The sequence below is a fragment of the Zingiber officinale genome, chromosome 1B (genome assembly GCF_018446385.1).
Source record: "Zingiber officinale cultivar Zhangliang chromosome 1B, Zo_v1.1, whole genome shotgun sequence".
NCBI classification, from domain to species: Eukaryota; Viridiplantae; Streptophyta; class Magnoliopsida; order Zingiberales; family Zingiberaceae; genus Zingiber; species Zingiber officinale.
In genome coordinates, this window is record NC_055986.1 from 141,166,409 (window position 1) to 141,190,482 (window position 24,074).

Consider the following 24,074-nt stretch of genomic DNA (forward strand, 5'->3'; position numbering starts at 1 on the left):
GGCAGAGGCCACTAACAGAGAAATCCTTAAAGGACTCAGGACTCAGATCGACCACCTTAGAGGAAACTGGGTAAATGAACTTCCAAGTGTACTATAGGCATATGGCACCACTCCTTGAGAAGCCACTGGTATAACTTTATTTCACTTAGTGTATGGAGGATAAGTGGTGGTGCCGGTCGAAATAGGGGTGGAGTCAGATCGGAGATAGCTATATGATGAAGACAATCCCAAGTGGCACCTTATAGAATTAGACTTGATAGATGAAAACAGAGATAAAGCTGCCATTCGGCTAATGACGTACCAGCAAAGGATGAAGTAAAACTATAACTGGAGGGTGATTCTCAGATCATTCCAGATTGATGACTTAGTCTGAAAAAGAGTCAAATCAGTCGGCGACGTTAGCAAGCTGGAGGCCCTATAGGATGGACCGTATAAAGTGATTCAGAGGCTCAGATCTGGGTCTTACTACCTACAAGATGAAAATGGAAGGAATCTGGACCAATCTTGGAGCGCAAACCATCTATAACCTTATCAGGCTAGATAGTAAGTTTGTGATTGAATTCATGTAAATTGTAAAAATATGTGTTCTTTGAATGCAGGAAGATTTCAATGAAAAATTATTAAGTGCTCGAGACTCTTGTGCTGTTCGGCCAAGTTACAAGCGAGCGGAGCCCTCGTGTCTAAGTGTCAAAGATTCTTGACCCGTTCGAGCGAGTTATAAGTGAGCTGAGCTCTCATGCCTCCAAACTCTTGTGTCGTTCGGCCAAGTTATAAGTGAGCAAAGCCCTCGTGCCTAAGTGTCAAAGACGCTCAACTCTTTCGGTTGAGTTATATGTGAGCTAAGCTCTCATGCCTCCAGCCTCTATGTTGTTCGGCTAAATTATAAGCAAATAAAGCTCTCGCACCTAAGTGTCAAAGACTCTTGACCCGTTCGGGAAAGTTATAAGTAAGCTAAGCTCTCATGACTTCAGACTCTTGTGCCGTTCGACCAAGTTATAAGCAAGCAAAGCCCTCTTGCCTAAGTGTGAAAGACTCTTTACCCGTTTGGGTGAGTTATAAGTGAGCTACGCTATCGCGCCTCTAGACTCTTGCGTTGTTTAACCAAGTCATAAATGAGCAAAGCCCTCATGCTTAAGTGTCAAAGACTCTCGACCCGTTCGGGTGAGTTATAAGTGAGCTATGCTCTCTCGCCTCTAGACTCTTGCATTGTTCGACTAAGTTATAAGTGAGTGAAACCCTCACGCCTAAGTGTCAAAGACTCTCAATCCATTCAGGTGAGTTATAAGTGAACTAAGCTCTCACACCTCTAGACTCTTGCATTGTTTAGCCAGGTTATAAGCAAGCAAAGTCCTTGTGCCTAAGTGTCAAAGACTCTCAACCTGTTCGGGTGAGTTATAAGTGAGCTAAGATCTCACGCCTCTAGACTCTTGTGCCGTTCAGCCAAGTTATAAGCGAGCAAAGCCCTCGTGCCTATGTGTCAAAGACTCTCAACCCATTCAGGTGAGTTATAAGTGAGCTAAGCTCTCATACTTACAGAATCTTGCGCCGTTCGACTAAGTTATAAGTGAGAAAAGCCCTCCTTCCTAAGTGTCAAAGACTCTAGATCTTTTTGGGTGAGTTATAACTGAGATAAGTTCCCACACCTCCAAACTCTTACATCGTTCGACCAAGTTATAAGTGAGCAAAGCCCTCGCGCCTAAGTATCAAAGACTCTTGACCCGTTCGAACGAGTTATAAGTGAGCTAAGCTCTCACGCCTCTAGATTCTTGAGCCATTCGACCAAGTTATAAGAGAGCAAAGCCCTCGTGCCTAAGTGTTAGAGACTCTTGACTCGTTCAGGTGAGTTATAAGTGAGATAAGCTCTTACGTCTCCAGACTCTTGCACTGTTCGACTAAGTTATAAGCGAGCAAAGCCCTTACGCCTAAGTGTCAAAGACTCTCAACCAACTCAAGTGAGTTATAAGTGAGCTAAGCTCTCACACATTCAGACTCTTGTGCCGTTTGGCCAAGTTATAAGCGTGTGAAGCCCTCGCTCCTAAATGTCAAAGACTCTTGACTAGTTCGGGCAAGTTATAAGTGAGCTGAGTTCTCATACCTCTAGACTCTTGCATCGTTCAACCAAGTTATAAGTGAGCGAAGTCCTCACACCTAAGTGTCAAAGACTTTCAATCCGTTTGAGCGAGTTATAAGTGAGCTGAGCTCTTATGCCTCTAGACTCTTAAGTTGTTTGGGTAAGTTATAAGCGAATGAAGCCCTCACACCAAATATTCTAGAATATCGATTTGTTCGACCAAGTTTCGGACAAGCTTAGCTCTTGCACTCTATATTGCACTCACGTCAAGTAAGTTTTGAGGACGGAACATAAAGGTTAGAAGGAATGAGAACTCTAAAATGTCAAACAGATGCACATTGAATTTGAATTAGAAAATTTTTACATAAGCTGTTGGGTTGACACAAAAGGATGATGATAAGGAAACTACACCAAATTAGCGGTTACATCATCTGGGAGCGAATCTATGATTTTCTCCCTCTGGATGAATTTGTTTGAGACCTCAAGGGAGAGGTAGCCACCCTCCTTCAGTTGTTGAAGAGTCCTATCGATGCCATAGTCGAATAGTCAGAAGGACTGATCGGTCAGTATCTGATTGAAGCCCTTCGAATGAAGATACTCAACTCTGAAGGTTTCCAATCGGGTAGGCTCAGCTTCTTGGAACTTGGTGAATTGGGCCTTGGATGCCTCCAGCTCGGCCTTTAGCGATTGTAGCTCGACATTCTTTTTAGTGATTCTTTGTTGGTGTTCCTCGATCTGGAGCTCACTGGCCATTTGTTCAGCCATCCAACTACCTTGTTATGTAGCTAGAGCTGCCTCCAGCTCCTTAAGATTTTTGGTCAAGACCTGAACCTCTTTATTCTTGATATCCAAATCTTCAATAGTCCAAAGTTTCCTAGCATTCACGGAGTTGATCTTGGTCTCAAAGTTATGAGCTCGCTTAGTCAGCCGGTCAAGCTGGAGGGCCTGATCATGATTTTTATTCTTCTCAACTATCAACGCTCGCTCAGCCCCTAGGAGTTGCTCAAAGATTGTATCCAAGTCTTTTTCAGTTGGGTCACCTCAATGATAAGTCGACTGACTAAGGCCTGAGAGACGCTTGTCTCTCCGACCGGGGCACGTAGTTATTTATTTTCATGCTCTAAGAAAGCCAACCTCTGACATATAGCTAGGCTCTCCACCTAGAACTATAATTAAAGGAAGTTAGTTATGACTAATCGGGAAATATTTATGAAAAACTCCAGATAAATTTACCCCAGTTGATTTTTGATTAAAGTTGTAAGCAAGCACTCCAAACGGAATTGTAGCTTCCCTGGCCCTAACATTAGCCTAGGTTTGTGCCAAGGGCCCTTGTATTCTGATCTGATGTTCGGGAGAGCACGGTTCGACGCCATCAAGATATCGCCAGGTGTAAGTGAGCAATTTGAGGATGGTCGTAATATACTTACGGCCGCTTGGATCCAAGGGCTTTGAGGTGGCTTTTCCTTTGGACTTGGATGCAGGGGTGGAACGGATGATAGATGTAGGGTCCGGGTTAGCCAGTGGGGGCAACAGATAGGAGATTAGGTGCATTATGGTTGCCCCAGTCGTCAACTCAAATAAAGAGGGAGTTAGATCGATGGAAGGAGGAGTTGGCAGACTGGATGTTCTCTCAGGGATGGTAGACGGAGAGCTCTCACCTCGCTCAGAGGTAGGCCAAAGAGCTAAAGCAGCCACTTTGCGGAATTGAGGCCTCCGAGCGGAGGAAGCTTCCGACCAGAGCCTTTTTCGGCATTGGCGTTGGATTAGTGGCTTGTCGAAGGTGGTGGACTCCAAATGAACCACTACTGACGCCATAGAAGTGCGCTGGGGTGGTAGATCGCCAGTATTAGTTGCGACGTCGTTGGTCGCTGCTCAGCTTGCTCCTGCTTTGTCGATCAGTTCTTCAGATTACCCAACCAGCAATAATTTATAGCTTTCCATCTCGGGCACCCTTGGTGTTGATCGCTGCATTGGTTAGCTTTCCCTTATCATTCATCAACTACTTAAACATGACTTGAGCTATAAAAAAAGAAAAAGAAATCAAAATAACAGATAGAGAAATGACTTAGCTAAGGAACCGGGCAGCTAGGCTCAGATGGGACTCAACCCAAACATATTTAAAATGCCCTCCAGTAATAACTTATGGATGTGATATTTCTGGCCGGCCAGGTAAGTGGCTACTTGGAGGTAGGTCGGCTCCCAACGGTATTTTCCTAGCATGGGGGATTTTGATAGCTCCATTTGCCAATTGGTCGGGAAAGCAGGTTGATCGGGAAGGCAGACGAAGAAGTAGTGATCCATCCAGGCCTTATTAGAGGTGGACATCTTTTCAAAGTAGACAACACCCATTATAGCCTAAAAGAGGAAGGTGCCTGACTAGTGTTGGTGCAACCTTAGGTCAAGGTTGACCTGGTTGACCCGACTCGAGGTGACTTGTCTCGAGTTGTATTTTGATGTTTGACTTGGGAAGATTGTCGGTGCAACCTTAGGTCAAGGTTGACCTAGTTAAGTTGCATGTTGATGTTTGACACTCGTGAGAGAATTCTATTCTTGATATGGGACAAGAATAGATGTTTGGGAGATTATTGGTGCAACCGTAGGTCAAGGTTGACCTGGTTGACCTGATTCGGGAAAAAGTCCAAGTATGGAGACTTGGCACTGGAAAAGTCCAAGCAGGGAGCTTGGCACGCGAAAAGTCCAAGTATGGAGACTTGGCACGGAGAAGTCCAAGTATGGAGACTTATGGAAAAGTCCAAGTATGGAGACTTGGACGGAGAAGTCCAAGCAGGAGCTTGGACAGGAAAAGTCCTAACTGGATGTTAGGCGGTGTGGAAAGTCCGGTGAGTAAAGACTGGAAAGTCCTAACTGGGATGTTAGGCAATGAGAAAGTCCTAACTGGATGTTAGGCGGTGTGGAAAGTCCCGTGAGTGAAGCGGGGCAGAGTCCTAACTGGGATGTTAGGCGGTTGGAAAGTCCTGGTGAGTGAAACCAGGCAAGGGAAAATCCAGATGGATCAGGGATGATCGGACTTCTGGTGTTGGAAAATCCAGATGGATCAGGGATGATCGGACTTCTGGTGTTGGAAAATCCAGATGGATCAGGGATGATCGGACTTCTGGTGTTAGAAAGTCCAAGTAGGTCAAATTGACCGGACACTTGGTGGGGAGTCTTAGCAGGTCAAGGGAGTGACCGGATGCTAAGCATGATGAACCAATAGGTCAAGGTTGACCGGATATTGGTTTGGAAGTCTTGGGACTTGGTTTGGGCAAAACCAAGCTCTGGATCGGTCACCGGACCGATCAGATACTTTGCTCGATCGGTCCGGTGACCGATCGATAAGCTCTGTTTTCTTGTCGATCGGTGGCCGTGACCAGCAACAGGCGAAAGAAGCAGGTGATCGGTCCACGCATCGATCATGTCGATCGGTCTGGGACCGATCGAGACGATGTCGCGGAAGCAGAGTTGGGATCGGTCGTGGACCGATCCGGTTCTGATCGGTCCACGTATCAATCGAGTACGCGGTTTCGGATCGATGCGGGACCGATCGACAGCCCTGATCGGTCCGTGACCGATCGAGTTCTAGCTGCTGACGCAACGCCTAGTTTCTTCGCTGTCTCCTTCGCAGTATAAAGGGCTAAGGGCTTCTACAGGCGAACTCTTCTTTTCTTCTTGAGCTTCGCTCTTGACTCGAGCCGCCGGTGTGCTCTTAAGCTTTCGAGCTCTCATTCGAAGCTCGCGTGAGTTTCGGTGTTCTAGTCTTGGATCCGAGAAGCCGCTTCATCAAGGTTCCAATCGACAACAAGAGGCAAGCAAGTGTTTTACAATTTCTATTGTTCTTGTTTGTTGTCTCTATTGTTGTACTCCTTTGTTTGTTGTTGCAAAAGATTGTGGTGAGGTTTCTCCACCCACAAGGAGTATATTATTAGCCGGTTCTCCGGGGACTCATCCACCGACGGATTGAGAGGCTTCGTCCACCTTACGGACACGCCGAGGAGTAGGAGTATCATCTCGAACCTCGTTACATCGCGTTGAGGTTTGATCTTCTTGTTTTCGTTTCCTTGTTTGTTTTTCCCTGCGCTAACTAATTGTAGGAAGAGATTTGGGGTCGGCTATTCACACCCCCCTCTCTAGCCGTGAAGGATCCTAACAAGTGGTATCAGAGCGAGGCCGCTCTTCGACGGATCAACACCCGGGGGAGCACGGGCTAGAGATGGATCTCTATGGAGAAGATGTCACGATTCAACCCTTCTACGAGTCTCACGACAACTTCACATATTGGAAGGTAAGGATGATGTATTTTCTTAGGACTAATATGTTAAATTGGTTTTGTGTACAAGAAGGGTTTTCCCCACCGATGGATGATGAAGGAAAACCTATCAAGAAGAAGGAGTGGACGAAAGAGCAAATCCACCAATCCACAATCAACGACGAGGTAACGAAAATTCTTGAATTTTCATTACCTAGTGATATCTTGCATAAGATAGGTAGATACAACGATGCCAAGGAATTGTGGAACAACTTGGCAAAGTTCCATGAGGAGAGCTCAAATTCAAGCCATGAAGAGGAGCTAAGTGAGCCAAGTAGCTCACATCATGGAGGGAGCGAATTGGGAGTTGAGGGCTACTCAACATCCAAGGAAGAAGAGGAGGAGAGTTCCTCTTGTTCAAGTTCGGAGCAAGAAGAAGAGACATCTACCTCCGGAAGGGATGAGGAAGAGAGCTCACACCCATCCCCAAACCTAGGTAACTCAAGCATTTCAATTTCAAATAAGTTACATATAATATGCTTTGAGTGTAGGGAACATGGACATTACAAGAGTAAGTGTCCAAAGAGGGTAAGAAAGACTCCACCGGCGCCAAAGTTCAAGGAAGCCGGAGTCCCAAAACGCAAGGGCAAGGAGCACATCGTGTGCTTCCAATGCAAGCAAAGGGGACACTATAGGAGCCATTGTCCGAGGGGGAGGCAACCTCACAAGGGCAAGAGACCGGGCACAACGATAGGGGGAGCTAAGGCAAACCCTAAGGTAACCTCTAAGGTTCATTATTGCAATTCTAATAAAACTCATGCTAGTAGTTTTGTTGCAATTGTTAATAATGATAAGCATGTTAACTTTAGGAACCAATACATGTGCTTAGGAGCTAAACATGTTAGCCTAGGTAAGGATAACACTAGAAATACCAACCCTAGGATTAACGCTTCTAAAGTTAAGGAAAACCTAGGTAGAAATCCCAAGAAGACTAGACACATGCCTAGGAATATCTCAAGAGAAAATGACAAATTAAAACTTGAGGTATTAGAGAGAGAAAATCAAGTCTTGAGGTCAAGACTTGATAATTTGGAAAAGGCTCTTAAAAACATAGGGAAGTCATCTCTAGGGTTTAAGGGTCAAAAACCAATGTCCAAGGACAAGAAAGTTTTAGGTCACAAACCTAAGTCCCAATTGGTCAAACCCACTTATCATAATGTTCCATTCGATTATGGAACAAAACCTAAGGCTAGGAAGACCATTACCAAGGTCACAAGGGGAGTCACCCCTATAGTTGACCTTGATGAGACCCAAATGACCAAGGCTTTAAAGCCTAAGAGGGTCATTAGGAGGGTTGCTAGGGAAGTTATCCCTAGTGAATATTTAGTGAACCCAATGAGCTCTAATAGGTATTGGGTTCCTAGGAGCATCTTCTCTACCCCATAGATGGGTTAGAGAGTGTCAACTCCAATAAGAAGGGTAGTTAACCCAACTTTGAGGAAATTGACACTCAAGGAGCATTTTCAAGGTTTTGTGAACCTTTGAAAATGAAATGAATTATCATTTACTCCTTTGAAGAGTTAAATGTGCCTAAAGATTGGAAATCTCATTTTTAATCTCAATTGGCACAATTTGGAAAAACCTAGAAAAATATCAAATTGGGATTTTGATATTCTCTTAGGTAATCAAGGCAATCCGGGCCTTAATTTAGAAGTGCTACTCTTGTAAAATTTTAAATGGTATAAATCAAACAAGAGATCAAGAAATGCCAATTTGGGTTTTGACATTTTCTTGGAGCACTTTGGGCAATCTAGGATTAGAATTTAAGTTAGCTAAGTGATTAAGGATACTTAGATAGGGAATTTAGATATTTTATTTGTGCTAACTTGCCATGATTGGTTGCCATATGTCATGCCATGACATCATATTTAATTTAATTATCATTTGAAATGTCATGATAATGATTAGGTTATCTATATGTCATGTGTTAGTTTAGTCTCAAACTTTATGCCATGTCATCATCTCTTGCATTAATAATCAATTGAATTGATTTAAGGATGAAAAACACATTTTGATATTGAGATCAAATTTGTGTTTAGAAAATGCATGAGACCTTAGTCTAAGATACCTAAACCCATATCTCACATCAAATTGACTTGAATGTGGTTTGATACATCTTAGATGTGTGTGAGATATTAGGATCATGAGTTAGGATCAAGGTGCATAGTCCTTGTACCTAGATGAGCCTAATTCAAGAAAGGAGGATCATAGGGAAAGCTTGTGTACAAGTCATGTACATCTAGCCCTAAGATTATGGTCCTAAATTCAAATGGTTTTAAAAGCATTTTAAAATTGATTTGAAAAACCTTGATGAAGCTTTCCTAGTGATAGCATTCATCATTGAACATTGTGATACAAAGTTGAGTTAAACTTGAACTATTTCAAAGTTTTTGAACTTTGTATCAAGATTGAAAAATGGAAGTTATTTTCATAGAAAACTATTTTTCCTTGATAGTATATGTTATGAGGAGTGTATCCTAAAAGTTTCATAATTTTTGAAATTTTCTAGAATTGTTTATGGGTTTCTGAATTTCGGGTAAAAATTCAGGAATTCTGATAAGGGATCTTGGATCGGTCACTGGACCGATCCAGAAAGGAGTGGATCGGTCACTGGACCGATCCAGGGAAGTGTGGATCGGTCATGAGACCGATCCAGTAAGAGGCAGTGAGGCAGTCCGATCCCAGTGAATGTGGATCGGTCTGGGGACCGATCCAATGGGATCCTGATCGGTCTGGTGACCGATCAGGGCATGCCAAAAGCTGAATTTCAACTGTATATCTGAAATTCCAGCTGTGAAAGTTTGTGGTTTAGGTTTCTAAGGGTTTGAAACTCTCCAAGATATTGTTGGTGCAATGGTCAAGGGGGAGTTGACCTTTAGGGGGAGTTTTATCTAATTGTCAAGAGGGAGTTGACTTTTAGGGGGAGTTTTTACTCCTTAAGACTTTTTGAGGATTAGTGATATGGGATTATCACTAAGTTGATTGTTGAGTTTAGTATCAAGGGGGAAATTAAGAGTTTCAATGAAAGGTATGAGACTTTCATTAGGAAGAAACTCTTGATCTTGATACTCTCCTTTTTCTTTTTGATGTGTGTCAAAAAAGGGGAGAGTGTTCATTGGAGAATTATTGGAGAACCCAAGTTAGGTTATCGGGTTAACCTAAGCTAGGGGAAGAATGTCAAGGAATGTTCAAGGTAGAACATTGGAATTCTTTTTGATGTGTGTCAAAAAGGGGGAGAATTATTGGAGAACCCAAGTTAGGTTATCGGGTTAACCTAAGGGGAGAATGTCCAGAGAATGTTCAAGGAAAGAACATGGATTATGAGTTAGGTTATCGGGTTAACCTAACTTGATTATGAGTTTTGTCAAACATCAAAAAGGGGGAGATTGTTGGTGCAACCTTAGGTCAAGGTTGACCTGGTTGACCCGACTCGAGGTGACTTGTCTCGAGTTGTATTTTGATGTTTGACTTGGGAAGATTGTCGGTGCAACCTTAGGTCAAGGTTGACCTAGTTAAGTTGCATGTTGATGTTTGACACTCGTGAGAGAATTCTATTCTTGATATGGGACAAGAATAGATGTTTGGGAGATTATTGGTGCAACCGTAGGTCAAGGTTGACCTGGTTGACCTGATTCGGGAAAAAGTCCAAGTATGGAGACTTGGCACTGGAAAAGTCCAAGCAGGGAGCTTGGCACGCGAAAAGTCCAAGTATGGAGACTTGGCACGGGAAAAGTCCAAGTATGGAGACTTGGCACTGGAAAAGTCCAAGTATGGAGACTTGGCACGGAGAAGTCCAAGCAAGGAGCTTGGCACGAGGAAAAGTCCTAACTGGGATGTTAGGCAGTGTGGAAAGTCCTGGTGAGTAAAGCCAGGCAGTGGAAAAGTCCTAACTGGGATGTTAGGCAATGAGAAAGTCCTAACTGGGATGTTAGGCAGTGTGGAAAGTCCTGGTGAGTGAAGCCAGGCAGTGGGAAAGTCCTAACTGGGATGTTAGGCAGTTGGAAAGTCCTGGTGAGTGAAACCAGGCAAGGGAAAATCCAGATGGATCAGGGATGATCGGACTTCTGGTGTTGGAAAATCCAGATGGATCAGGGATGATCGGACTTCTGGTGTTGGAAAATCCAGATGGATCAGGGATGATCGGACTTCTGGTGTTGGAAAGTCCAAGTAGGTCAAAGGGATTGACCGGACACTTGGTGGGGAGTCTTAGCAGGTCAAGGGAGTGACCAGATGCTAAGCATGATGAACCAATAGGTCAAGGTTGACCGGATATTGGTTTGAAGTCTTGGGACTTGGTTTGGGCAAAACCAAGCTCGGATCGGTCACCGACCGATCCAATGCTCTTTGCTCGATCGGTCCGGTGACCGATCGATATCAACAAGCTCTGTTGATCGATCGGTCCGTGACCGATCAGCAACAGGCGAAAGAAAGGCGGTGATCGGTCCACGACCGATCAGTTATGTCTGATCGATGCGGGACCGATCAGAGACGATGTCGCTGAGAAGCAGAAGGTTGGGATCGGTCGTGGACCGATCGGAGGATGCCTGTTCGGTCTCACTTCGATCGATCGATCGATCGGTCGACCACCGTCGGTTCCGTCCCTGATCGGTCCGTAGACCGATCGGGTTCTCTTCGCGGCTAGTTTCCTATTGTTTCTCCTTCGCGGTATAAAGGGGCTAAGGGCTTCTACAGGGCGAACTCTTCTTTTCTTCTTGAGCTTCGCTCTTCGACTACTGAGCTGCTGGTGTGCTCTTGAGCTTTGCTGAGCTCTGCGTGAGCTTCTTCCCTTGCTGGTGTTCTAGCTGCTGGATCCGAGAAGCTGCTGCTTCATCAAGGTTCCAGTCGACAACAAGAGGCAAGCAAGTGTTTTACAATTTCTATTGTTCTTGTTTGTTGTCTCTATTGTTGTACTCCTTTGTTTGCTGTTGCAAAAGATTGTGGTGAGGTTTCTCCACCCACAAGGAGTATATTATTAGCCGGTTCTCCGGGGACTCATCCACCGACGGATTGAGAGGCTTCGTCCACCTTACGGACACGCCGAGGAGTAGGAGTATCATCTCCGAACCTCGTTACATCGACGCGTTGAGGTTTGATCTTCTTGTTTTCGTTTCCTTGTTTGTTTTTCCGCTGCGCTAACGAATTGTAGGAAGAAACGCGATCGATTTGGGGTCGGCTATTCACACCCCCCTCTCTAGCCGTACGAAGGATCCTAACAAGGTAGACAACACCCATTATAGCCTAAAAGAGGAAGGTGCCTGACTAGGACAATTATGGATAATAAAAATAGTGAAAAATGTGAGGTAAAAGAGGAATTCCATACAAGTGGAATAGGACAACATGCCCGCATAGTAACCTAAAGGAGTTAGGTACCAACTGTTGCAAGGGAATGTGGAAATCTATACCCGCAAACTTCTGAAAAGAAAGCATGAATAGGAAATCACAGGCCGATATAGAATTGGTCTTTGAAAAAAAAAGAAGGAAGCCATTCAGAGGCGTATAAGGGCGAGCATAGGCAGAAGGGATGTCGATTTTGTAATCATCATGAATGTGGTAGGCCATCTTATTTGATCGAACTCGTCAACATTAAAATCAAACTCGGTGGAGGTATTCCATACCTCGGGGACAGCCGGGGGTGGAGAAGGAGAACACACCATGGACAGAAGATGGAAATCGAAGATCAAATGGGAGAAAGGTGAAGGAACTTACTAGAGGAAGATCACCGGTGAGGAGAAGAAGACAGGAAGCAGTGGAGATGAAGACAAAAATCAAAAATACGATAAACTGACAGAAAAAATTAAGGGTTTAAAAACCCTATGGATGATAGGCCCGAGCCATCCGATCGAAGGCTTTGGAAAATGAGGCTTATTCTTGGCTATTGAATTTGAAAAGGCAACCATCACATTAGATCTCAACAGTCGCCTATCACATCACACATACATCGACAGAGGATCGCAACACATGACACTCAGCCACAGGTAACATTAATGAGGAATGGAAGCGTATGATTAAAAGGCATGGTCGGCGTGCTTTAAGTTAATGGCCAAGGATTTAAACGGTTTCCAAGAAATCATAGTGATATCAGCAACAATTAAAAGACACTAAGTAAGGGTGGTCACTTGGAAAGGAGATTAGAAAGAAGTTAAAAAATGGCTAAGTATTGTCCGTGTTAGATCTGAGTTGCATCAACCTCGGAGTTTGAGTGGTCGCTCAGAAAAGAGATAAGAAATACGTTTAAAAATGGCTAAGTATTGCCCATATTAGATCCAAGCGACATGAACCCTGGTCGCTTGGAAAGGAGATCAGAAAGAAGTTAAAGAACAGCTTAGCGTCATCCACGACGGATCCGAGCGGCATTAACCTTGGAGTATGATCGGCTAATTGGAGAAGGAATCAACTCTCTAGAAATTAGTAGGAATGGTGATGAACATAGAGGAGCAACAGCTCTAAACCCTAGTGTGCCTTGTTGGGGAGAGGTAAGCTCCTTGACAAATAGCAAGAACAGTGAGTGTCATAGACGAGCGACGGCTCTAAATCCTAGAATACCCGATCGGGAAGAAGAGTTGCAGAATATACTAATTATCTAGTTAGTTGAATTTGTATCCTCCTTCGACTAGACTTGAGAAAAAGACTTGTAATATAGTGATGAAGAAGGGCGCCTCTAAATATGGGTAAAAGAAGGAAAGAGCGGCTGACATGGAGGTCAAAGTTAAAACAGTCAAAAACTCAGGTCCACAGATCAAGCGAAGTTAGCCGAATGGGCCTCCAATGCCGGTCAGACGTGATCATTCGAACGACCATTCACCGGAAGCTTGCAATTGGGATTAAGAGACAAATAGTAAATCTCTAGGCCCACCCTCCCTGTTGAGCGGACAACATGTCCGGTCGGACAAAAGGCAATCCTTCGACAACAAGAAAGTCGAGCGAAGGAAGATAGCCCTGTTCAATACGACTGAGCCGGGACGTCCCTATCGAGCGACATCCAGTTGGTGTACAGTGGGACAACACCCATTATATCCTAAAAGAGGAAGGTGCCTGACTCGGACAATTATGGATAATAAAAATAGTGGAAAATTTGAGGTAAAAGAGGAATTCCATACAAGTGGAATAGGACAACAGGCCCGCATAGTAACCTAAAGGAGTTAAGTACCAACTGTTGCAAGGGAATGTGGAAATCTATACCCGCAAACTTCCGAAAAGAAAGCATGAATAGGAAATCACAGGCCGATATATAATTGGTCTTTGAAAAAAAAAGAAGGAAGCCATTCAGAGGCGTATAAGGGCGAGCATAGGCAGAAGGGATGTCGATTTTGTAATCGTCATGAATGTGGTAGGCCATCTTATTTGATCGACCTCGTCAACATTAAAATCAAACTCGGTGGAGGTATTCCATAGCTCGGGGACAGCCGGGGGTGGAGAAGGAGAACACACCATGGACAGAAGATGGAAATCGAAGATCAAATGGGAGAAAGGTGAAGGAACTTACTAGAGGAAGATCACCGATGAGGAGACGAAGACAGGAAGCAGTGGAGATGAAGACAAAAATCAAAAATACGATAAACTGACAGAAAAAATTAAGGGTTTAAAAACCCTATGGATAATAGGCCCGAGCCGTCCGATCGAAGGCTTTGGAAAATGAGGCTTATTCTTGGCTATTGAATTTGAAAAGGCAACCGTCACATTAGATCTCAACAGTCGCCTATCACATCACACATACATCGACAAAGGATCGCAACACATGACACTCAGCCACATGTAACATTAATGAGGAATGGAAGCGTATGATTAAAAGGCATGGTCGGCGTGCTTTACATTAATGGCCAAGGATTTAAACGGTTTCCAAGAAATCATAGTGATATCAACAACAATTAAAAGACACTAAGTAAGGGTGGTCACTTGGAAAGGAGATTAGAAAGAAGTTAAAAAATGGCTAAGTATTGTCCGTGTTAGATCTGAGTTGCATCAACCTCGGAGTATGAGTGGTCGCTCAGAAAAGAGATAAGAAATAAGTTAAAAAATGGCTAAGTATTGCCCATATTAGATCCAAGCGACATGAACCCTGGTCGCTTGGAAAGGAGATCAGAAAGAAGTTAAAGAACAGCTTAGCGTCATCCACGCCGGATCTGAGCGACATTAACCTTGGAGTATGATCGGCTAATTGGAGAAGGAATCAACTCTCTGGAAATTAGTAGGAATGGTGATGAACATAGAGGAGCAACAACTCTAAACCCTAGTGCGCCTTGTTGGGGAGAGGTAAGCTCCTTGACAAATAGCAAGAACAGTGAGTGTCATAGACGAGCGGCGGCTCTAAACCCTAGAATACCCGATCGGGAAGAAGAGTTGCAGAATATACTAATTATCTAGTTAGTTGAATTTGTATTCTCCTTCGACTAGACTTGAGAAAAAGACTTGTAATATAGTGATGAAGAAGGGCGCCTCTAAATATGGGTAAAAGAAGGAAAGAGCGGCTGACATGGAGGTCAAAGTTAAAACAGTCAAAAACTCAGGTCCACAGATCAAGCGAAGTTAGCCGAATTGGCCTCCAATGCTGGTCAGACGTGATCATTCGAACGACCATTCACCGGAAGCTTGCAATTGGGATTAAGAGACAAATAGTAAATCTCTAGGCCCACCCTCCCTGTTGAGCGGACAACATGGCCGGTCGGACAAAAGGCAATCCTTCGACAACAAGAAAGCCGAGCGAAGGAAGATAACCCTGTTCAATACGACTGAGCCGGGACATCCCTATCGAGCGACACCTAGTTGGTGTACAGTGGGACCTACCTACATATCTCATCGTACTCTTTAGAAGTTTGTGCCGTCGACAATAGAGCATGTCCAGCATGCAAATCATACTTTAGAAACTTCTAGCCTATCATATCAGAGATTTACGTGCTTGCTTAAGAAAAGGTGTGAGGGACACTTTTTGACTTGTCTTTTCCTATGACTCTTTGGAAAATATACGCATGCTTTGAGATACTTGCATAGACACTACAGTGACACTATAAAGGGGGTTTCCATCCACATGCAGGGTATGTGATATCTTGTTATTCTGCACGCCCTAGCTACTGTTCTTGATTAATATTCTTCTCTACTAAGACAAGAACTAATTTGAGCATTAGAGGGCCAATGCCAGGAACCCCTTCTCGGCCTGACACTGACACTCATGGTTTTGCAGGATAGTGAGTAGTCTTCATCAAGTTGACCACAGAGCTGCGTCCCCAGCCTACAATCTTCTCAACTTCAGACAGGATCATCAACCAATCTGGACTTCGTGCCAGCTATCAACCTAGCTGGACTTCAGCCTAGTATTTTGGTTCTCTAGATTCATCAAGTCCTGCACACTTGGTAAAAGGTTAGACAAACAACACATCTAACTTTAACCTATTTGTCATACATCAAAAATCTGATTATTAATGCAATCTATATCAATAGAAGAAACAAGTCCAAGATGAGAATGCCACAAATAAGAATCAGAAGAAGTAAAGCTAAATTGAAAGGATGACAAATCAATACTAGAAGCTGCAACATCTGGAACTTTCAGCTCTTCTAATACATATAGTCCCCCCTTCCTACGACCTATCCCAATCATCTTCTGGGATCACAGATCCTACACATAACAAAAAGATGAAGTAAAAGAAACTGATAAACCAGAATCACATAATTGATTGACCGACAAAAGATTCAAAGTAAGATTAGGAATATGATATACATTAGACAGAGATAAATTAGTCGTACAAATAGAGCAACACTAGCTAATGACATGGGAGAACTATCAGGAGTCACGACCGACACAGAAGGTGATGAATTTATAGATATAAAAGAATTAACATTAAGTGATATGATGCAAAGCTCTAGAATCAAGAATTCAGATAGGGGAATGTATACTTGAGATTCCACTAGAGGGCAAACCTATGTGAGAAGAGGCAAATATGGCATGTGACTGAGATGCAAGGAACTTATGAAATTATTCGATAAGAGAAACGATTATGAAATTGGATGATTGAGTCACTCCAGAGTCTGTAAGAGGAATTGTTGTTGCCATGTTGGGTGCTCTATGTTTAAGGAATCATTGTTGTGCTTGCTTACTGGATTTTTATAGAGATGGCAAAATCAAAAGTCACATTTTTTGGTCGTCAGGTGAACTTAAAGAACTCAAAATTCAATCTCCACCATTCAAATTATAGCCCTGGATGTGAGAAAAATTCTCTCAAAGTTTCAAGGCAATCTAACGGTTGAAACTCAAGAAAATACAATTCTTCTATTGCCACTTCAATGAATTCTGAAAATAAAATTATTCCATGATTCACCAAGAGAGGAGATGAGGAGATGAATTGACTCTGATACGATGTGAACAAAGAAAAGAATGCAAATAGAGTGTAAAAGGCAACATAAAGTGAAGGAGAGAAAGAATAGCTGTAAAAGGAGGCTAACCAATTATATTATCAAAAAACATAGGTTTACAAAGAAAAAGAAAATATAAATAGATAATAAAATAATAATAAAAGACTAATCTACCCTTATATAATAATAATTTATCATATACTAACAGGAGGTAATCTATTTTTTTTTGACATTTTGTATTTTTTTAAATTGATCATCTAAAATTGAGGGATGGATTAACTCCCAACAGATCATCTTCTGTTGACTTGGGCCACCTAAATTATAGCTGGACCCATCTTCTCCAATGAGGTCGACTTCGTAATTAATCAGATGCACTTGTCGAGTGGAGATGAGATAAACGAATTCTATTGGACCAACTCCTTTCCTTTCCCGCCCAACATCTTCATAGTTGAAATAGACTAATTGGAGGTTAGAAGGGGGCGAAGGCGCACCTTGGCGTGACTCCTCCAAGCCTCAAGTCAGAGTTGGAGAAGAGAATGAAGAAAACGAATTGAGAGCAACAATAGAAAATAGAAACTTTATGGTCAATTGAGCGTACCAGTATCCCCCTCCTCTTCATGCTAATATCATACCTCAAATAGGGAAGGAGAGTGAACTGAATTTCCCAATGGACTCCCCTTTATAATCGACGAGCAATGATATGCTCAAGGAAAAAAATTCAAGGAAAAGCTCAAGGATAGACACATAAAGTCATGGCCCACCATTTCACTTTTTGTGGGCCCCATCACTTTATGTGTCTATCCTTAAGCTTTTCCTTGAGTTTTTTTCCTTGAGCATATTATTTTTCATAATCGACACACCTCCTCTTTAATTGGCACCATTATAACCACTGGTGACACTATGTAACGTGCATTCTTCTGTAATAGATGTCTTTTCTATAATCGACATATGTTTTAATGCCTTCGCGCTACTCTCATAATTGTGCAGGCAAAATAACATAGATACAATGTTCTGGATGCTACAGTGTTTGGGACCATTACCCACTCGAGCTTGGTCACTTAGGCACTTAGAAGCGTCATCCACTCGGGTTCGGGAGCTTGGGCATTCGGGAATGTTATAGTGCTTAGGAGCGTCACCCACTCGGGGGCTTGGACTTGGGCTCGGGCACTCACACACTCGGAAGCATCATCCACTCGGACTCGGGATGCTACTATTCTTGGGTGCTATGGTGTCCAAGATGCTTTAGTGTTCTTGTCTCCACTCGAACTCGGGAGCTCCACCCACTCGGGCTTAATACCCATAGTATCTTGAGATCAGGTTAATCAAGATTTACGTTGACCGAGTCTAAGTTTGTTCTATGTGGATTCTATATTGACCAAGTCAAGGGATCTCCTACATGGATCTATGTTGACCTAGTTAAGGATTCACCACGTGGACCCTTACTTTACATCACATGTATCTCTTTCAAATCTAGTCGAAGAAGTAAACAATCCGTTTGACTAGATTATTGTCCAATCAATGACTCTAAGGTTCTTGACGCCATGGACCATGTGGATGAAACGTTGAGTGAAAGAATAGAGCAAAATGAACTAACTAGCGGCCGAGATAGAGTATCTCAAATTAGAGCTGGAAAGAAGAAATTCAAAACACAAAAAAATACGATCAAATCTAGTGGGTCAGTGGGTCGACGAGATGGCGCATCAAACCAGCTCGGTGTGAGGACCACGTAAGCACATCTTGACTTGGAATGGATTAGATAGAGACCATATCATGAAAGATAGTTGATTGAACTTTGAGTTGCTCCCACTTTGGCTCGATCAACCTCAACTGTACAACACCAGTAATTCGACTGCAAGCCACTCAAGCTTGAGATCAGGAAATTCAACACCCACAACCCACTCAGGCTCGTGATCGGGTGACCGTTTTGCCAACAACCACTCAGGCTCAAGATTGGGATCGGGTGATCTATTGGCACCCCCAATCCACTCGGAGTCAAGCGTAGGTGCTAAAGGTATCATGAATAATTGTTGGATTGATGAGGTTGCCTGATGATAGCGAAACCGAGTTAGGAAAGATGACAGTGGCAACCCCTTCGGTGAGGATATTGCTAAGACAGCTCCATGTAAGATAAAGGAAAATTTGAAGCGACTTTATCACAAACATAGAAATTTGCTAAAGGCTTGTCCTCACTGTTTCTTCTGCAAGTGAGAATTTTGTAACATAATGACAATATAACACAAAATAGACTTAGTTCCCTTGTTTCAATTTCTTGTATTTTCATGGATCCGTAATTAAGTCGGAGTGACAATTAACTAACTTGAAATCACTACTTTACATTGTTCGGGGCAGAGGAGATGGCAAGCGATGATTATATCTTTGACAGAGGAAGCTAATAAAAAAAAACTACTTGGCTGGATTAGAGCGATTAATTATAATTAGCAGAAATCTTCAAGAAATCATGACATGTATGAAGAATAAGATAGGTATAGTCAAACTTAGATTTGACCACTTTGCCTGAGGCAAAGGAGATAGCAAATGTCATGAATAGAGGAGCCCTCTTGTCTCTTATAGAGAAAATTTAGTTGTAGGTGATTTTGTCCTCATAAATGAATATTTTTATAGGCGACTATGTCCTCGATAGAGGAGTATTTTTATAGATGACTATGTCATTGATAAAGAAAATTTTTTGTTGTAGGTGACTCTATATCCCTGACATAAAAGTATTTTTATTATAGGTGACTCATCCTGACAAAGTATAATTTTTATAAACGATTTTGTTCCTCATAGTGGAGTGTTTTTGTTGTAGAAGATTCTGTCCTTAATAAAGGAGAGTTTTTGTAGGTGACTCTATTCTTAATAGAGGAATATTTATTGTAGATGACTCTATCGTGATAGAAGACTATTTTTGTAGGTGACTTTGTCCTTGATAAAAAAGTTTTTTCGTTGTAGACGACTCTGTCCTTGACAAACAGAGGAGAGGTTTTATAGACGATTCTATCTATGACATAGGAATATTTATTGTAAGAGAGTATGCCCCTTAATAGGATAGTTTTTGTTGTAGGTGACTCTGTCAATGGAGAAGAGAGTTTTTGTAGATCTCTAGCAGAGAAGTATTGTAGATGACTCAATTCTATGAATAATTCGATAAACATCTTTATCTTAGATAAAGGGAATTATCGATGACTAATTCTATCCTAATAAAAAAAATTTGATTTCGAGAAGACCTATCCAAAGAACATTCCATCCAAGGAATAGCCATTCTCACGAGAGGAATACTAGTAAATTTAATAAATGATGTTTTTTTTCTCCCTTATTTTTCTTTTTACTCTAACCAAGATTTTTTTTATGAAATTTATTCCCATATAAATTGAGTACTTTCCCTTCTATTTTTCAGAAAAAAAAATGCAACATAAGGCGGCGCGGTTGTTTCCCCCACGCTACGCCACATGTGGTTGCTGCTTTCTTCCTGTTTCCATCTCCGACCATCGGTCACCGCCCACGTGATGCAATCTCGCCACCGCCCACCACCGCCACCACCGCGGTCGCCACCATCACCACCACCGTCATCTCTCCTGAGCATACTCGTCTTTTTATAATTATGCAGTACGCTGCCCATTTCCGAGGTCTAAAAGCCCAAAAACTGACCTGGAAAGTGGTCGCCATGACAATTGCCAAGCCTCCAAGATTCCATACACAGACAGCTAAATTAAAAATACTTCTGGATGAAGGTGTGTGACGAGCGTTCTCACCATCATCTCGTCCTAAAATTGCGGCTAATCTGGCCACATGAGCGCCATGATTGAGGATCGAGCTGTGATGGGTCACTTTCCTTTCTCATCTATATCCAACTTGACAGGTTAAATTCTCTGTCACAACTTGTCTCTGTCTCAAGACCAGTACAGACACAGCGCAACTAAACAATGTACAGTTCCACTGCTGTCACTTATCAGGCACATATGCATTTTTAGTTTAGCTAGGAAGAAAAAAAACTCATAGTTTTCATCGATCACAAGAACCACCAAAATTCAAGGTGAAAAAAAGATTGGAAAAACAAATAAAGAAAGAAAGCAACGAGCATGCATGATGCAGTGTTCAGTGTTCTTGACTTGGAGAAATGCCTGCCCTGCATCCTTTTTCATTGGCTAGCTGTAGCCAGCTGAGCTTGCACTGGGTGAGCTTCAATTAAAGTCTTTACTGGAGTAGTCAACATGCTGTCATGCTAAAGATTCATTATTAATCGATTGGTACAAATCAATCTACATCTAAACTGACGTTATAGTTATAAAATATTAATTATAAGAAAATAAGTATTCTTCCTCATTAATTAGCTATCAGATTTATGCACTTTTTACAATTACAGCTCCAATAACTGTCTTTGAATCGAGTAGAGACTACTATAACCTTGTGCTTCACAACTCAAATGACATGAGACTGAATAATCTTATTGTTGGGGCCAATAGGGATGAATAAAGTAGTTGCCAACTTCAAATTGTATTTATTTAAAAAGGATAAAGGCGCCTAGATCTATTGATGTGCCTAATCCTATTTTGACACCATCATTATTCCTCAAATGTAATAATAATACGATTCCTAAACTTTAATTCTTAGCTTTTGACTACTAAGAATTCTTCTTGCATGCCACGACTTGTGCATCAATTTGGATGATCATTCCCAACTATATATATAGGTGACAACTTAATTGTATATTAATTATTATTGGTTGCAAACTTAAGTGGATCCAATCCTAAGCCAAACTATCAAAAATGGCAATCAAATATTGGTGCTTCTTCCATTCTCTCTAATTTTTTTTTACTTCCTCTGGAGTGGACCCACAAGGGCCCACTAACCCACATGCCCCTCAAACTTGCTCCCCATGTCTGCGAGCTTATTAAACCTCATGGAGATGAAGCAGCCAAACAAGCAGCACGTCAAGTGGCCGAAACGAAAGAGCTTCTTCCACTCCCAGATATATCCTTCAAAGATGGCTGTGGAAGCAGAAGATGATGTCTTCTTTGCAGATCTAAGCCGGCAAATCGCGCTGCTGATCATGGATGACGAAGAGCAACTCCCAGTTCACATGCAGTATCCTCCTCTTCCAGTTCATCAGGTTGGTTTCTTCTTCTTTCTCATTATTCCCAACGCTTGGGATTCTGAACTTTGCACTGGTTACAGATGTTTGATGAATGATTCTTCCTTTTTTTTTTTCTTCTTCTGCGAATAATACTATTGATTTTTTTAGAAAAATATAAATTCCAGATTGAATTGTTCTGTCATAGTGGATACCCACTGATAACCACTTGAATAAGTCAAGCCAGAGAAATCCTATCTGTCTTCCTCAATAATTACTGTCTGCCTCTTGATTCTCTTCCTTTTTTCTTTCACTCTTTTAGTCTAACATACTTAGGTTTGTGGTCCACAGGAGCTTCCTTACATGCCCCATATCATGATGCCACCGACCTATGGATATGATCAGGTGACTTACACAAGGGAGATGAGCAAGGGAACAGGAGTGTTCATTCCACGCTCTACTACACCAAGAAGGAAGAACAGACCAAGGAACAAGTCTTCTTCGGTGAAGAATTACAACTTCCCAAGGCAGCAGCTGCAGAAATCTGCAATTATGGTTTCTGATGTCTCCAATTACACAAGAGGTAGTTGCCCCAACTATTATCTCAGGCACTTATAGGGCAATCAAGTGTTTGTGCTTTTACAACTAAATTAACTTTGTTTAGAATGTGAGGGTGGTTGTTTGTGGTATTGATTCGTGAAAAGGGGCGAAAAAAATAACACTCTTCCAATAATAAATGTACTTGTGAAGAGGAACTCTAGAATCTCCAGCCTTTAATTGATGGAGATTATCTATATATAGGAGTGTATCGAGAACTACTCCCGTATGTGTGATTGTAAATCTTCAAATCGTCATGTTATTGATATAATATATGATGTGATTAAGGGTATCCAAATCATTTGGAATTTTATAATCAAAGCACAAATAAAATGCAAAATTAATGAAGCTTAAACATGAAAGTGAATTATAACATATCCCATCGACCCCTCCATTGGACTCATGTTCGCGCCAGAATAGCCCCCCCGGGGCTACAGTGTCATGGTAAAGAAGTGAGACAGATTTTTTTAGATAATGAGGGTTCGAAGAGTTTTAATAAAGTACTATCTGATTTATTTTAATGGCTGATAGAAAATTTTTATAAAAACAAACCAGTGAAGAATTAGTCGGATTATAACACTGGATACTTTAGATTATATGTTCACGGCAGAATAGTAAAATGTCAATATGATAAGATTGCTTTGCTTTGATCCATGTCCCCTTGAAACAGGAAGATTCTTATCTGTATCCCTACTGCTGGCCATGTGATCCAATGTCAGCTGGCAGCAGCTCAAAAGCGAGGCCTTACCACGTTACCAAGGGAGCAAATTCTTGGTGAGTAAGGAATATACAGTAGGGTTCTTCGTCTGAGACTAAAATCCAACATCCGCAAACATCTCTGATCTGTGCTTGATTGGTAGATTCTGTGGACCATAACGCAAATACGTGCTTGATTGGTGGCACAGCTGCCTAACTCTATCATCAGCATTAGTATTTCACAAAAATGCTCATTTAATTTTTATCGCACCAGATCGATACAAAAATATATATATAATAATATGAAACAACCAGACCTCAATCTAATCTGTTGTTGGTTTATTCGACTACACTGTGTCCAATTCTGTTAAATCATTAGCGTGTCACTGTCATACAGGAACAAAGCAAGCTGCGATTTTGCTGCTAAAGAATTCATGATAAATTGTATCCGAGGAAAAAAACAATAACTCTGCTAAAGCAAATAAGAACATTATATCGACACTGTTTGCAGTCTATCATATCATTTTCTGCCAAAAAAAAAAAAAAAAAAAAAAAAAAAACCTATAAGGACCTTCAGATTTCCCAAATATCTGAAGCTGTTATACATGTGTATCTTTGACACAATTAGAAGAAAAAAGAGAGATACTACGAGAAAAAGGATCTACAATAATACACATAAATATCTTTATAGTATATTTTTGATAAGACTTAAGTTTTAATTACATCATCGAAAAACATTCTATAAAGTGATGTCATCTTAGATCCTCCTCGCATTCTTGATATTTTATGATATCATTATACAATATTAATACTAACTTTAAAACTACCAGTATAACGACACTCTTAAATGTCAAGAAAAAAAAATAATTATATTTTAAGGATATTTATAAATGTTACCTTAATTAAATTATAATGACATTAATAAATATCATTATAATAATTTATAAATACATTTAAAATTATCATTAATATTTATTTAGAATATATAACTTGAA

The 24,074-nt window shown here is 41.6% G+C and overlaps 2 protein-coding genes across 2 annotated transcripts in view; one reads left to right on the forward strand and one right to left on the reverse strand.

Annotated features, from left to right (window-relative positions):
* The window catches only part of LOC122042851 (uncharacterized mitochondrial protein AtMg00810-like), a 49,067-nt gene extending 28,782 nt beyond the window's left edge, over nucleotides 1-20,285 (reverse strand). Inside the window, exon 1 of the mRNA XM_042603192.1 lies at nucleotides 20,219-20,285. Coding sequence (XP_042459126.1) covers nucleotides 20,219-20,285 — 67 coding nt within the window. The remainder of the gene's footprint in view (nucleotides 1-20,218) is intronic.
* Nucleotides 20,286-21,594: 1,309 nt separating this feature from the next.
* LOC122004902 lies at nucleotides 21,595-22,681 on the forward strand. The gene is made up of 2 exons (XM_042559789.1): nucleotides 21,595-21,825; nucleotides 22,138-22,681. Exons 1-2 carry the CDS (start codon nucleotides 21,616-21,618, stop codon nucleotides 22,402-22,404), a joined length of 477 nt encoding a protein of 158 aa, XP_042415723.1. The 5' UTR covers nucleotides 21,595-21,615; the 3' UTR covers nucleotides 22,405-22,681.
* Nucleotides 22,682-24,074: the final 1,393 nt, after the last annotated feature.

Excerpts from the sequence above, each read along its gene's own strand:
- LOC122004902 (XM_042559789.1), top strand. The coding sequence starts at position 21,616 with ATGGAGATGAAGCAGCCAAACAAGCAGCACGTCAAGTGGCCGAAACGA. Across the intron at positions 21,826-22,137 it reads CTCCTCTTCCAGTTCATCAG|GAGCTTCCTTACATGCCCCA; the intron begins GTTGGTTTCTTC and ends TGTGGTCCACAG.